The sequence below is a fragment of the Papio anubis genome, chromosome 6 (genome assembly GCF_008728515.1).
Source record: "Papio anubis isolate 15944 chromosome 6, Panubis1.0, whole genome shotgun sequence".
Taxonomy (NCBI): Eukaryota; Metazoa; Chordata; class Mammalia; order Primates; family Cercopithecidae; genus Papio; species Papio anubis.
Window position 1 is genome coordinate 26,194,643 of NC_044981.1, and position 16,208 is coordinate 26,210,850.

A 16,208-nucleotide genomic window follows, 5' to 3' on the forward strand; every position below is an offset into this window, starting at 1 on the left:
GTGAAGCAGAAGGACCACTTGAGCCCAGGAGTTAGAGACTGTAGGGTGCTGCCATCACGCCTGTGTATAGCCACTGCACTACAGCGGAGGCAACATAGCGAGACCCATCTCAGAAAAAAAAAAAAAATAAGAGATGATCTATTCCTTAAAAATTCACTAAAACTTGGAAAATCAGATTGGACTTGGCAGTATTTGGGTGGAAGGACACAGAAAAGATTTTTTTTTTTAACTGCCTACCTTATTTTCATAATCATAATTTGTTTACTCAGCTTGTCTATTAATTTTCTTCTTTTTCTTGAAAATTATTTTCCACTGAGTTTAATTTTTTGTAAACATTACACAGCATTCTCTTATCGTTCTTTATATCTCCCTTTTTGTAGTTATGTTCATTAATTTCTATAACTTTCTGAAACCAGGATTAATTTTTTTTTTTGAAATTGTCCAATGTATGCTTTGAAAAATAGAAGGGATGTTTTCTATGTCAAATGAAGGTAATTATAGATAGATCAAATTTGCTTATTGTCTTATTCAAATCCTGGACAACCATTAGCATTTTTCTTTGTTTGTAATATAAGTGTCTAACACTCATACAGAATATTGAAAAGTTACCCTACAATTGTAAATTTGAAATTCCCCTTCTAATTCTGTCAGTTATTTATTGACATAGTAGTGGTTCGGTAGTCCAGTGCATATAAGGTTTTGAATGTTACATCTTACTTTTGGATTTTTATTTTATCATTATGGAGTATAGCAAAGTTCTCTTTAGTTCTTTTTCAAATGTACTTGGTTTTGATTATCCCGTGCCCCTTGATTGTTTTATTATTCTATTTTTTATTTCATTAAACTTTTAGTAAATAGTTATTTTTATAGTCTGTATCTAATCATTTCAATATCTGAAATCCTTTGTTTGCTTAGGGATCTAGGAGGAAACAGAAGGCTCTTCTTTGCTTATAAGCCAAACTCTCCAAAGTGTCTGTTTTTCTTCAATTTTGTGACATTTGTTACGACCTTATATTTAAACATCCTAAGTTCCTGACAGAGTGTCTGGCATATAATAGGTGTTCAATAAATGATTGCTCAATAAATAGATAATGTGTATAAATGTAGAGAACTTGGGTTCAAGATGATTTCCTCCTGAAGGGATTTGTGTTTGTCTTCATCAGGCACGAGGGGGCACTATAAGCCCGAGTCAATTTAATTTCAGGACGTCTTCATTGAACTCAAGACTTCATTAAAACTTAGGGTTAAATCTTTGGGGACAATTTTCTCCATCCACTTCCTCAGAGCCAGAGTCCTGTAGAGACAAACAAGGTTTTATCCCAGGGATGTTTACTAGGTTTTTTTCTTCTTTTTTCCTTTTTTTCTCCAGGCTACCCTTGTTTCAAAGCATTCTGGCTTTATGCTATGTGTCTTCACTTTTGTTTAAGAGCCTAGAATTCTATTCCCTAAGGGGCAGACTTTAATTCCCAGAGCTCGGAATCCTGATTAATGGTATTTGCACCCAGAGAACCAAAGATGTCCTATTTGTCACCCTCGTTTCAGCTTCTAAATTTTATTGTTCTGGATGGTTTATGGGAATTTCCCTTGTGGTTTTTTCTTTGCTTTTTTTTTCTTTGGGTGTGTGTGTGTGTTTGAGACAGTCTTGCTCTTTCACCCAGGCTGGACTGTAGTGGCATGATCTCAGCTCACTGCAACCTCCACTTCCCAGGTTCAAGCGATTCTCCTGCCTCAGCCTCCTGAGTAGCTTGGATTATAGGCGCGCACCACCACGCCCGGCTAATTTTTGTATTTTTAGTAGAGATGGGTTTCACCATGTTGGCCAAGCTGGTGTCCAACTCCTGACCTCAAGTGATTCACCCGCCTTGACTTCCCAAAGTTCTGGGATTACAGGCATGAGCCACCATGCCCGGCCCCTTGTGTTTTTTGTTAATTGAGTAACTAAGTACTAGTTTGTTGGTTGTGGTTTCTCTAGTTCATAGGTGTATTGCTTCAATAGAGTTTTCTGGAATATCTTGTTTTCCACATTGCAGATAAGAGTCCTTACAGTGTCCCTCTCTATCCCTGTAAACAGCTTTGCTTTAATATTTTGTCTGATACTAATATTGCTAAACTAGCAATGTCTTGGTAAACATTTTCCGGGGATATTTGTCCCTCATCTTCTTTATTATTGTTATTATTGTGTTTTTAAATCCACGCATGATTTGTTTTTAGGCCCAAATAAGAGGAGTACTCTCTAAGGCACATTATTACATATATTCTTTGCTTCAATTTAAAAAAATCGTAAAAAGATAAAATACTGTTCATGTTCAGAAACTGACACATGCTTTTTTTTTTTTTTTTTTAGAAAGGCAAAATAAAACTTCCATGAAATTACAACCATATAGCAAAATACCTTGGATATATTCCATTTAATTTAATATCTCACATTATTTTTGAGTTTCATTGTATGTAAACCTGAAAAAAAAAAATCACTGTTCTTGGAGCTGGAGAGAACTTTTATGGGAAAGATGACTATCAGAGAAATCTACTTATTTGTAAGCATACTAGCCAATTTTGTTTTTAAAGTAATGATCCTGTGGTCCAGGTAACAGCACCCTTCAGCTCATCATCAAGTGATTACTACCTCAGAAGAGTTGAGAGCAATTGGGATTCAGGAAGTATGACTAGACAAGCAATTTTCATGATATCCAACATATATTGCTTTAAATAATATATGTCACTAATTTCTGATTACATTAAAATAAAACCAAATGTATTTAATCTTTTACATTTTTATTTTTTTAAACATCAGACCCAGTGAGATTTAAATGATATATCATTGATTGAAACTAATAATATTGATATTATTTTTCATTTTAATTTTGCCTATTTTATAGGCAGTTTTCAATGGCCTGTTTACCTTTATCTGAGCTCTGTGATCAAAAAACAGCAATGGTTAAAGAAATCCTCCCCACCTTCTTTTGTTCCAAAAATGGCTTACTGCAAAAACCACCCTTCATCATATGTGATTTAAAGAAGACTCATTGGTCGAGCCTGGTGGCTCAGGCCGGTAATCCCAGCACTTTGGGAGGCTGAGGCGGGCAGATGACGAGGTCATGAGATCCAGACCATCCTGGCCAATATGGTTAAACCCCGTCTCTACTAAAATTACTAAGATTAGCCGGGCGTGGTTCAACCGATTCTCCTGCCTCAGCCTCCCAAGTAGCTGGGACTACAGGCAGGTGCCACCATGCCCAGCTAATTTTTGTCTCCATCTCTTGACCTCGTGATTTGCCCGCCTCGGTCTCCCAAAGTGCTAGGACTACAGGTGTGAGCCACTAACCCCAGCCAGGGAGCACATCTTCTATAGGGAGGTTTTATCTTCTACTTCTAGGAAGAAAAACGGGAGATCAGAGCACCCCTCTTGCATCTGCTGTTTTTAAGTCCCTTTAGCTCAAAATAATCCTTATGCCAAAATGGCATATTGTAATCTGGAATATTCTGCCAGCTTTCACATGTTTATGTGAAGGTACTATGTGCCAGGCACTATTCTAAGTGCTAGATATACATCCATGGATAAAACAAGCAAAAATTCCTGCCCTCTTAGATCTTACATTTCTATAGGGTTGTCATTCATTTTGTTTCATTTCTTTAACTTAAACAACCAAATCCTACTTGAATTAACACTGAACATTTTAATTACTGATGCTTTATCTGTGCTTTGATTGAATTATTTAAAAAAGAAATTCATGCAATTTATCTTATCAAGGAAGGCAACTAATCTAATAAGATTTAAATTCACTAATCCATCTCTACATAATTTCCAGGAAAAAATGAACAGATTTAATTCATAGAATTCTGCTTTTAAAGATCCTATCATCAATAACAATCAAAATATCTTTAAAAGATTAATCAGGCCCAACCAAGAGTGGTGGCTCACACCTGTAATCCCAGCACTTTGGGAGGTCAAGGCCGGCAGATCACCTGAGGTGAGCAGTTCGAGAGCACCCTGGCCAACATGGTGAAACCTCATCTCTACTAAAATATAAAAATTAGCCAGGCATGGTGGCACATGCAGGTAATTCCAGTTACTGAGGAGGCGGAGGCACAAGAATTGCTTGAATCCAGGAGGCAGAGGCTGTGGTGAGCTGAGATCAAGCTACTGCAGGTGTGTGCTACCACGCCCGCAAAGGAAAGGGAAGGGGAAAGGATGGGAGGGAAGGGGGGCAGGGAAGGGAACTCAGAAGCTGAAAAAAATATATATTACCTAGTGAGAAATAGGAAATGGAAAATGGTTCCCTCCATCCAGACATTTCAAACCTTGCAAGGACATTAAGGGTTGAGGGATGGCAGGGTGGCCTGCCATTTTTCTATGCCAGGCTTCAGCCTTGAGCTCTAGATCTATAGATGTATCTTCACCCTGAGCAGCTCTATGTGAATGTCTCAACCAGCCTCTCACTTTATTACATATATACTAGAGAAATGTGTGCACATCTACACCAGGAAACATGTGCAAGAAAGTTCACCAAAGTAATGACCTCGATAATCCCAGATAGACACAATATGAAGGTCTGTTATAATAAATTGAGTAAACTAGTGTTACTGTATATTTAGCTATTTAAAATAATGAAACTATGGTACTGGAGTAACATATATGAACATGAATGAATCTCAGAAACATTGGTTTGGATAAAAACATCATAAAATTATATACAGCTTGTGATTCCATTTATGTGAAGATAAAAATAGGCAAAATGAAATGACTTACAATTTATGAATCCATTCTTAGATATTTAAACCAAGAAAAACCAAAAAACAAAAACAAAAATAAGATTGATTAAAACAAAATGTAGGGCCAGGCTTGGTGTCTGACACCTGTAATTTCAGTGACTGGGGAGGCTAAGACGGGAGAATGCCTGGGCAATATAGTGAGATCCCCTTCTCTAAAAAAAATTTTTTTTTTTTGAGACAGGGTCTCACTCTGTCTCCCAGGTAGGGGTGCAGAGGCACAATCTTGGCTCACTGCAACATCCAGCTCCTGGGTTCAAGCAATTCTCCTTCCTCAACCTCCCAAGTGGCTGGGATTGCAGGCGTGTGTCACCACGCCCAGCTAATTTTTGTATTTTTAGTAGAGACAGGGTTTCACCATTTTGATCAGGCTGGTCTTGAACTCCTGACCTCAGATGATCCACCCATGTTGACCTCCCAGAGTGCTGGGATTATAGGCATGAGCCACTGTGCCCGGCCTGACATTCTAGTTCTTAAACTGCCCTTTATTTTGATGATGTATATGTGTACTCTGTGAAAAGTGAAATATACTGTTCATAAGATTATGTGAGTGATTGCTGTTCGCCTAGCTCAAAGTTCTTCCTGTCTCTCCCACTGAACTGAGGAGAGTTATACAGGGCCTATTAATTACTAATGATATTTTACTTCTTAAACTGGGTTTTTAAGTACCAACCATTTGTTTTATAATTCTTGTTTATGTTGCATATATCCTTTTGTACAAATCTATTCACTATAAAAAGTTTAAAACTCTCTTGAGATCTCAATCAGAAACAGGAAATCTCAATGCCACTCTACAGTTACTGTCATTTTTAAATTTCCCATTGTCTTTTTCTTAATTGTGTGCCATATCACCATTTTTATTCATATAGATATATAAGTACAGAAATTTTAGTCTTTAGCAGGAATTTCAAAAATCACGAATGGCAGTGTTACCTACCTCATTTAAATCACTTAAGGGTCTCAATCCAATCTTGTCAGTTGAATATCTGATATGTGTAGTTTGGATGTAGTTAAGGGCCTTCATCTGCACTTTTCTTTGTGTTTATTCTTGCAGTTGCAGATTGTATCATGAACTCCTCTCTCTGTGGTTTTCTTTGTGTATATACATTTTGTGTCTCTCCAACATATTAGTTCATCCTCTTTAGGTGAATTTCTTTTTCTTTTTATCCTACTCTTCACGTGTCTCTCCTTCCACTGCGTCTGTTTATTTTTTCTCTCCCTTTACCACTTTTCCCTTAATAGGGTTTAAATTTTCTGTCTCATTTGTCTTTCTCCTTTTTCTCTACTAAGTTATACCATAGAATCAAAAATTTTTTTCATTTCTAACCTCTTTTAGTCATTAAAGAAATGCTTCATTTTCCATTCTTTTAACATGAGAAAAACGCCGTTTCTCTTTTTGCAACACAGCCCACCAAGGTAGGTGAAGATGTCTTCTAACGGACTAGATACAAGTCAGATTGCCTAAATCATCATTCTGGTTACACCTAGTATAAGCAATGGGGTTTTAGGCAGGACGCCGCCACTTGAGTTCTCTAATTTCCCTTTCTGTTAAATGAGAAAAAAGTAATATCACATAAGCTTTTTTTTTTTTTTTTTTTTTGAGACAGAGTCTTACTCTTTCACCTAGGATGGAGTGGAATGGTGCAGCCTTGGCTCACTGCAACCTCCGCCTCCGGGGTTCTCCCTCAGCCTCTCAAGTAGCTGAGACTACAGGCGTACGCCACCATGCCTGGCTAATTTTTGTATTTTTAGTATCGACGGGGTTTCACTATATTGGCCAAGCTGGTCTCAAACTCCTGACCTCCTGATCCACACCCCTCGGCCTCCAAAAGTTTTGGGATTACAGGCGTGAGTCATCACTCCAGGCCGTTTTGTTTGTTTGTTTGTTTTTCTTTGAGATGGAGTCTCTCTTTCTCTTGTCCCGGCTGCAGTGCAATGCCAGGATCTCCGCTCACAGCAAGCTCTGCCTCCGAGGTGCATGCCATTCTCCTGCCTCAGTCTCCCAAGTAGCTGGGACTACAGGCGCCCGCCACCACGCCCAGCTAATTTTTTTGTATTTTTAGTAGAGACAGGGTTTCACCCTGTTAGCCAGGATGGTCTGGATCTCCTGACCTTGTGATCCGCCCGCCCCGGCCTCCCAAAGTGCTGGGATTACAGACGTGTAATCCCAAAAGGAGAAAGACAAATGAGACAGAACATTTAAACCGTATTAAGGGAAAAGTGGCACCACGCCCGCCCCAAGATTTTTTGATTAAATAAATACAAATAAAGCGCATTAGCTATTCTGAACACTGCTACATTAGCTAAATTGGAAATTTAAAAAAAAAAAAAGATGTTAAACATATTTTAAAGTTTTCTCGTCATCACTGAAGTGAGAAAAACAAATTACTTTGTGAAACAAACATAAGACAATAAATTCAGAGTACACTTTTGTTAGATGCTAACTCACAGAGTGGAATACATTTTGCGCAGCACCTTCATGCCTGGAGACTTAGGACCCAGGAAGTGGGAATGGTGGCAGGAGAGGAGAGGGTCTAGGGGCCTGGGGAGCCTGGGGTGAAGGAGGAGGGCTTAAAAAGGACAGTCAAATTTAGGAAGAACAGTTTCTTAAACTGAACAGTTAGCTAAGAAGCGGGCTTTAGCCAAAGATAATAATAATAACTTGAAAGTAAAGCTCTTTGTTAAATAGCGGACTCTTTCATTTTAATTTTTTAAATAATATTTTCACTAGTAAGACTGAATATTTATTTCGGATCCTCGCTGTAGGGCTAAACTAGGTGTGACTTGCTTTTCCATTAAGGACTGAAGCCATTTTGGCTAAGACATGCTTTTCTGTCTTAGCTCTCTTCAAGAGATGCTATTTACTTTTGTTGTTGTTGTTGTTATTGTTGTTCTCCGGACCATTATTGCCTGCCCTTTATTTTCATGATGTGTTTGTGCACTCTGTAAAAAGTGGGAAACACTGTTCTCGGGATTGTGCGGGTGATCGCCGGTCGCCTAGCTCGCCGTTCTTCAGGTCTCTTCTGCTGCTCTAGAATCTACATCAGAATGCCAAGGAATAGCTTTTCCAGGAGCTTTTAAACCGACCTTACAATTCGAAGACGTAACTGCGCCAGAAGCTTTGTCTCCCTGGCATTTAAAAGCATAGAGGAGAGCAACTTTTAGTTTTTAAAATGAATAAGTAAACTAATCTGAATTGTTTGGAATGCCAGGAACGTGTTATATAAAATGTTAATTAGGTGACCCGTGCACGAAAACTGCTCTCAGGATACGACCAATAGGAGAGTAGACCTAGGCTCCTTCATTTGCATGCAGACTTCACGACAAAAGAACGAATCAGAGATAGAGAAACTAAATCTTCATTTACATAACATTGTCTACAAATTCCGAGGATCGTGAGATGTAGATTTCATTTTGATTCCTACTTGCAGAACAGCGAAGGTAGCATGCCTGAGCCAGCGAAATCCGCTCCGGCCCCAAAGAAGGGCTCCAAAAAGGCAGTGACCAAGGCGCAGAAGAAGGACGGCAAGAAGCGCAAGCGCAGCCGAAAGGAGAGCTACTCCGTATACGTGTACAAGGTGCTGAAACAGGTCCATCCCGACACCGGCATCTCCTCCAAAGCCATGGGGATCATGAATTCCTTTGTCAACGACATCTTCGAGCGCATCGCCGGCGAGGCTTCCCGCCTGGCGCATTACAACAAGCGCTCGACCATCACCTCCAGGGAGATCCAGACGGCCGTGCGCCTGCTGCTGCCCGGGGAGCTGGCCAAGCACGCCGTGTCGGAGGGCACCAAGGCCGTCACCAAGTACACGAGCTCCAAGTAAACTTAGCTTTGCAACTGCCTTAGTAAACCCAAAGGCTCTTTTCAGAGCCACTCACCTTTTCACAATTGGAGCTATATACTGACACGTGAAGTTACTGGAAACTCTTGCAGCTGAAGTAGGCATGTTTTTAAAACTTAAAATGGTACTTGTTGGGCTGGTGGCTTTATGAAACTGGTTTCCGTGTTTTATGAGGTATCAGTCGATAGCACCTAAGAAACAACAGTAATTTCATGGTTTTGCTCTATGAAGACGAATTACGTTTCTCTTCTTGAGTCCTTAAAAGTCTACGGGTTTTACAAAAGAAGCCCACATAGGGGGCTGGAGCGGGGGTGGGGAAGGAGGAGACTGCTGCTCTCAAAATAGTTCTTAATGTTGAATTTGCTTTTTTCCTTTCTTTTCTCAATTCCTTCAAAAAGGTCTTAATTTGGATTTTTAGGTTGTAAAGGAAAAAATAAAACCCTCTTCCCTCCACTGCCCCACCTCTGCGACCTGTCTGGTTTCACCAACTAGACAATTCTCTGTGCAACCACACTCGCATTTGCACACAACACACATTGTTCATTGGTCGACAATCCCCATCTCATCTTAATCATGTTCTTAGAGAAGTTGGGTCTCCATTGTTAAGGATTCTCCTAATCACAAAAGCTGACTATATACTTATCCCCAATCCAATCATTAATAAGGGGCATGTGATCTTTAGGATAGGTGTAGCCAAATTAATCAGATCCTTGAGGCTAAAAGGAACTCTGCCTTCTCCGGAGAACAAGTCAGGGAACAAAGAAATAAAGTTGTATTAGGAAGAAAGGAGGGGAAATGACTTTTGGGGAGGAGGCATCTGCACTGCCTGATACAAGCACCTTCCAGGCGAAGGTGGATGAAAGCTACATCCTGCAGGTTGAAAATGGATAGTCATTCATTCACATTGAAGTGCCAAGCAGTGAATTTTGTACTGAGGACTTTTGCACTGAGAACAGTGGTTCTCAGACGAGTGTGCATCAGAATCACCTGGAGAGCTTGTTAAAGGAGATTGCTGATATAAAAAATATGCTAACCAAGCCTCCTGCTTAATGGAGTTTTCTTGTGATAAAGATGTGGGAGAAGATTGTGAAGAGTCTGAATGTCAAACAATGAAGTTTAGATTTATTTTGCAGACAGTTATAGAAAGCTTGTGAGCAGGGACTAACAAAATTATAACTAGTTCTAGGAATATGCTTCCTGTGGCAGGAGACTGGATGCAGTGGAGGGAAATAATGATGTTGAAAGAGGATGAAGTTTCAAGCCAAAGAAATGGCAGGAGTAATGGAGCAGGGGATACAATAAACAAATCAGAAAGTAGTTGAAGGGATTTCATTTAGTATTTCATCAAATACTGGCTGCATTCCCTCTGTGCCAGGCATTGAAATACTGCAGTGAGCAAGACAGACAAAAGATTTATCTTCCTAGTAAAAGAAGAGAGACAATAGACTGGGCATGGTGGCTCAAGCCTGTAATCCCAGCACTTTGGGAGGCCAAGGAGGGCGGATCATCTGAGGTCGGGATTTCAAGACCAGCCTGTCCAACATGGCAAAACCCTGTCTCTATTAAAAATACAAAAATTAGCTGAGCATAGTGGCACAGGCCTGTAGTTCCAGCTACTTGGGAGGCTGAGGCAGAAGAATCGGATAATTGCTTGAACCCAGGGAGGTGAAGGTTGCAGTGAGCTGAGATCACACCACTGCACTCCAGCCTGGGACACAGAGGGAAATTACATCTCAAAGAAAAAAAAAAGGAGGAGAAGAATATATAGGTCGGTTTCACTCAGTAAATAGTAACAAAATAAACTTATTCCTTTTCAATGTATTATTTGGTATTATGTCTGTGATTCCTCTCCATCTTTAAATTTGGGATCTCTAGATCTCAGACCCTGAAATCCCAGACTTCTGGTTGTTGACAGGAATCCAGGGAGCCCTAGGAGTTCCTTGAGTTTCCGAGCATGAGCCTTAGAAAATGTCTATGTTCATCTGTCTATTTTCAACAGATTCTCAAAGGAGTTTTTGATCCATCTATTACTAAGAACTACTCTTGTTTTTTTTGTTGTTTTGTTTTTTGTTTTGTTTTGTTTTGTTTTGTTTGATACAGAGTTTCGCTCTCATTGCCCAGGCTGGAGTGCAATGGCAAGATCTTGACTCACCACAACCTCCACCTCCTGGGTTCAAGCGATTTTCCTGCCTCACCCTCCTGAGTAGCTGGGATTACAGGCATGCACCACCATACCCAACTAGTTTTTTTATTTTTAGTAGAGACAGGGTTTCTCCATGTTGGTCAGACTGGTATCGAACTCCCGACAACCTCAGGCGATGCCCCTGCCTCACCCTCCCAAAGTGCTGGGATTACAGGTGAGAGCCATCATGCGTGGCAGAACCACTCTTTAAGGAAGTCAGCCCACTAAATATATAGGTTACCACTGCTGAAGACATATAGACTATCTAGTCTACCCATTGATCTCTTAACTTTTCTTTTTTTTTTTTTTTTTTTGGATAGAGTCTCTCTGACCCGGACCTGAAGTTGCTGGAACTACAAGCCTGTGTCAGCATGCCCGGCTAATTTTTGTATTTTCATTAGAGATGAGGTTTCTCCATGCTGGCCAGGAGGGTCTCAAACTCCTGACCTCAAGTGATCCACAAACTTCGGCCTCCCTAATTGCTGGGCTTACAGGCATGAGCCATGTGCCCTGCCTGATCTCTAACTTGTAATTAGCCCCAGTGTTCTGTCTATAATGGAACACAACAGAGGTGATACCAAGTCGACAGGCTCATTTGGCATCAGCTTTTCTGCAAAGAGCTTTTAGGTCAATGGAAGGACATTCCACAATGAAACAAAACTGAATTTTGTGTGATAAAATTATGCTGCTTACAAAGAGACTTAACAATAAATAAGCTTAAAGACAGGTATTTTTGTTTCATGGAACAAATCCATTGTGATTAGTCCAGCTTTGTGAAGCAGCTCTGCTCCTTGTGATCAATCAGGAAATTTCGTTCCTTCCAAGTCAACGTTCTATCATCTCCTAGGGCCTAATGGTCTCTGCTTGCTCAAAACAAAATCAATACCATTATAGCTGGGGAAGAAGGTAACATGAAAGTTTCAAAGCCCAGACCTGGTAGTAACTTTTCTGTGTCTCACCTGTGTTAGAAATAATGTAGCCACATGCTTACATCTGCTCCCAGAAAGACCGGGAAATGTTGCCTCTTGCTAGACAGCCACCTGTCCAGCTTTCTTTTTATTATGATAAAGTGAAAAAAACTTTATTGGAAAAATGAGGGTTTATGCAATATTCTCCACAAACTAAAATCCATTTTGAGGACAGTGAATAATAGTGTCATACTGATAGTCCTGAGATTGTAATTTTACAGTGATTAAGAACAAGGACTGGAGTAACCCACTAGAGAATGGCATACTTATTTTTGTCTCATTTCCTGAGGTGTAGAGGGAAAGAAGGTGGGAATTTAATCATGATAACCTCGGTTTTAAATGCCCATTCATGCAACCACAGTGGCCTGATCTATGATTTAAGGTAAAATGACTTGTGTTAATAATAAAGTCTAAAACTATTTAAGATAAAAGGCCAACAACAACAACAAAAACTCGATCAACATACCTTTAAATTGGCCGCGGGTACATTAATAAAAAGTCCTTTTAAATTCAACAATAGAAAATCAGTAGCTCCGGATGGAAGGCAGCTCAGAGGAACACAGCCAAACAAGTTGGCCTCTCCCCATTCCACTGAAAAATATTGAGAATCCTATATACTTTCATGGTTGTTTCTCCCACGGTAATTACTACTTTCTTCTTTAAAGATTGTATTTGCCAGTTAAGTGCCTCCCACACACCTCCTACCCCCCTATACCCATAACCATGTGAACGCCATTTTGTCTTCCTTTCATATAACAATGCCTTGGTAGGAACTAGTACCTACCTCCATTTTTTTCCCTATTCTTCACAGCAGAATCAGCCTTTACCACTTGCTTTCTGTGATACAGGTTTTGTTACCTTGTTTCTCCAACAGCTACAGTCTTTGCTACTTTCTTTCTCTGATAGCCATGCAGAATGCTAGCGGTAGTTTGCCATCAGTCTCCTTACAGTAATACAGAAAACACAGGCCATGTGTGGTGGCTCACGCTTGTAATCCCAGCACTTTCGGAGGCCGAGGAGGGGCAATCTCTTTGAGCTTGAATTCAAGACGAGCCTGGGCAACATGGCGAAAATCCATCGCTACAAAAACTACAAAAATTAGCGGGTGTTGGTGGCGCAAGCCTGTTGTCTCAGCTACGCGGAAGGTTGAGGCACAAGAATCCTTTGAACCCGGGAGGCGGAGACTGCAGTTTGCCGAGATCATGCCATTGCACTCCAGCGTGGGAGACAGAGCCAGACTGTCTGAAAATAAATCAAAAAATAAAAGATACACTATCCTCACTAGCCAGTAAGATATGAAGCCAAGACGTAATAAAACAATTGAACTTGACAACCGAAGCTACTAAACACGTGAAACTACATTAATTTTAAGCAGTGACTACTACTCTTTCTCCTGAGTGGATAGGTGGCCCTGAAAAGGGCCGTTGGTTTTGCGATAGCAAACTGTGGAGCTAAGCTCAGCCGCCGAAGCCATACAGAGTGCGTCCCTGGCGCTTGAGCGCGTACACCACGTCCATGGCTGTGACCGTCTTGCGTTTGGCGTGCTCCGTGTAGGTGACAGCATCGCGGATTACATTTTCCAGAAAAACCTTCAGCACTCCGCGAGTCTCCTCATAGATGAGGCCAGAAATACGCTTGACGCCGCCGCGGCGAGCCAGGCGCCGGATGGCTGGCTTGGTGATTCCTTGGATATTGTCGCGCAACACCTTGCGGTGACGCTTGGCGCCACCCTTACCTAGGCCCTTCCCACCCTTGCCGCGACCAGACATGTCGAAAGCGCAGCTGTGAAGCTTGTAACACAATACCTCTGGCACAGCCACGCAGCACTTTTATAACAGTATGACGGACCTGTTTGAAAACCTCATGAGCAGTGGCGGGAACCACAGTCAGTTCCCGCCCTTCTGTGCAATTCTCCCTTGCTCAGAATGGAGGAGACCAGGAGGGGCCTGAGGCAACAAAAGAGTCTCAGTTGGGATTTCATAAATACTCCTAGATATGTATGTGTATGTAGATACACATCATACTTTTAGTCATTAACTGAGCCATCAGTTCATAAACTTTTGACAAAGAAGCCTGACAGCTGTCCCCCACTTTTCCCAGAATATGAAATAATTAGTACACACTCTTTCCCTCACAAGGTGCTGTGTTTTGTTGGGTTTTGTTTGTTTGTTTGTTTTTGCGACAGGGTCTTGCTCTGTTGCCCAGGAGGGAGTGCAGTGGCACGATCTAGGCTCACTGCAACCTCTGCCTCCCAGGTTTAAGCATTCTCCTGCCTCAGCCTCCTGAGTAGCTGGGGTTACAGGCGCCCGCCACCATGCCCAGCTAATTTTGGTATTTTGTTAGAAGAGACGGGGTTTCACCATATTGGTCAGGATGGTCTGGAACTTCTGAACTTGTGATACGCCTGCCTCGGCCTCCCAAAGTGCTGGGATTACAGGTGTGAGCCACGCGCCAGGCCACAAGGTGCTTTCAAAGTATTTTAAGCAAATCATATGTTTATTGTCTCTGATATTATTTTTTATCGATTTATGCATTCCTAGTTAACCAAGCAGGGCTCTTCAGCCTGCAGGCTAGATAGTGCTACTGAGGGAACTAAAAGCATATGAAAGTTACACATTTAGAGGTCAAATTAGGATAAGATCACTTAGGGCCCGTTGAAGACATGAATATGTACATCCCCAAAACAATTAGAACCTTGTTGGGCTGAAATTTATGAAAATTTATGATTTGATTGTATGCTTTGGTTGTGCCTTTAATCACAGGACAGATTGTAGCCAGCGCTGTATCATTCACCACATTCTATTACCCCAACAAATTGGCATCATAGTATCCAGTCAAACTATCATAGAGACAGCCTGCTCCACATACATGCTGTGGGGGTGACCCTGGGCAAGCTATACAAAGTTTCCTTGTTTTAAATGTACTTTAAAATTCTAACTTGTAATTATTTGTTAAGTTGGAACGAGATAATCCTATCAAAATGCTTAAAATAATGTCTAGATTCCAAATAAGCAATCATTAAACATTAATTATGGTATATTACAATATTGTGGGTGTTCTCAATTCCTATCCTTAAGGTTCACCCTTCGAAAGGGATGAGACAGAGTTTTCTAATTTGCTAAAATCTGATTTTGAGAACTCCTCAAAATAATAAATAATGAAAAACTTAACTCATTGTTAATCCCCATAAAACGTTCCAGGTCCTTTGGGTGGAATATTTGGTTTTTCCTCCATGACTTGAGAGGAGAACCAGGTTTATCACAGTTGTTTGCTGTTTGATGAATTTATGATACATGGAAAAAGATTGCAGAGTAAAGTTCTTAGCCTGGGATACACAGAAAGGCTTCAGGGGATCTGAGAATAAGTACAGGAAAAAAAAAAAATCAAAATTTTTTTTTTCCTTATTACTATTCTCCAACAGAAAGTTAGCATTTTCTCTATGTATGAACTCAGGCAACAAACAGTATAATTGGCAGTACAAGTGCTTTTATTTGTATCACATTGCCATTGCCAATATCTCAAAATTGCATTTAAAAATCTCAATCCTAAAGCTGGGCGCAGTGGCTCACGCCTGTAATCCCAGCACTTTGGGAGGCTGAGGCAGGAGGATCACAAGGTCAGGAGATCGAGACCATCCTGGCTAACACAGTGAAACCTCGTCTCTACTAAAAATACAAAAAAATTAGCTGGTCATGGTGGTGGGCACCTATAGTCCCAGCTACTTGGGAGGCTGAGGCAGGAGAATGGCATGAATCCAGGAGGCGCGGAGCTTGCAGTGAGCCAAGATGGTGCCACTGTACTCCAGCCTAGGCGACAGAGCAAGATTCCATCTCAAAAAAAAAAAAAAAACTAAATCCTTCCAATCTATAATAAGTCTTAGTCACATGGACAGATTATTATTTAATGTATTAATTTAAAAAGCACCTATGCCAGGGCATGGCTTATGCCTGTAAATCCCAGCTCTTTGAAAGGCCCAGATGGGAGGATCACTTGAGCCCAGCAGTTCAAGACCAGTCTAGCCAACATGGCAATACCCTGTGTCTACTAAAAATGCAAACATTTATCAGGCATATTGGCACACAGTTACTTGGGTGGCTAATCCCTTGAACCTGAGAAGCAGAGACTGCACTGAGCCAAGATTGTACCATTGCACTCCAGCCCAGGCAACAGAGTGAGACTCTGTCTCAAAATCAGTAAATAAATAAAATAAAAAATTTAAAAGCACATATGTTAATATTTCACCAATTTGGATTTTTTATAATTTGATAATGGCATATTAATATAATTGTTTTATTTTGTATTCCTATATATTATCTAATGCATTTAAAACCATTATTCTAGGCGGGGCACAGTGGCTCATGCCTGTAATCCCAGCACTTTGGGAAGCCAAGGTGGGTGGATCACCTAAGGACAAGCATTCGAGACCAGCCTGGCCAACATAGTGAA

At 40.7% G+C, this 16,208-nt stretch overlaps 2 protein-coding genes and 1 long non-coding RNA gene across 3 annotated transcripts; 1 reads left to right on the forward strand and 2 right to left on the reverse strand.

Moving 5' to 3' along the window:
- Positions 1–717: 717 nt before the first annotated feature.
- On the reverse strand, positions 718–12,903 carry LOC103883545. The gene is made up of 3 exons (XR_002521298.2): positions 12,229–12,903; positions 8,650–8,803; positions 718–1,294 (listed from the first exon to the last, which is right to left on the reverse strand). It is a non-coding gene; the product is annotated as an uncharacterized LOC103883545 (long non-coding RNA).
- Positions 7,902–8,904, forward strand: LOC101020893 (histone H2B type 1). Its single transcript, XM_017957659.3, has one exon. It carries the CDS (start codon positions 8,214–8,216, stop codon positions 8,592–8,594), a length of 381 nt encoding a protein of 126 aa, XP_017813148.1. The 5' UTR covers positions 7,902–8,213; the 3' UTR covers positions 8,595–8,904.
- Positions 12,904–12,964: 61 nt separating the features above from the next.
- LOC101021945 (histone H4) lies at positions 12,965–13,577 on the reverse strand. Its single transcript, XM_003897179.5, has one exon. It carries the CDS (start codon positions 13,529–13,531, stop codon positions 13,220–13,222), a length of 312 nt encoding a protein of 103 aa, XP_003897228.1. The 5' UTR covers positions 13,532–13,577; the 3' UTR covers positions 12,965–13,219.
- Positions 13,578–16,208: the final 2,631 nt, after the last annotated feature.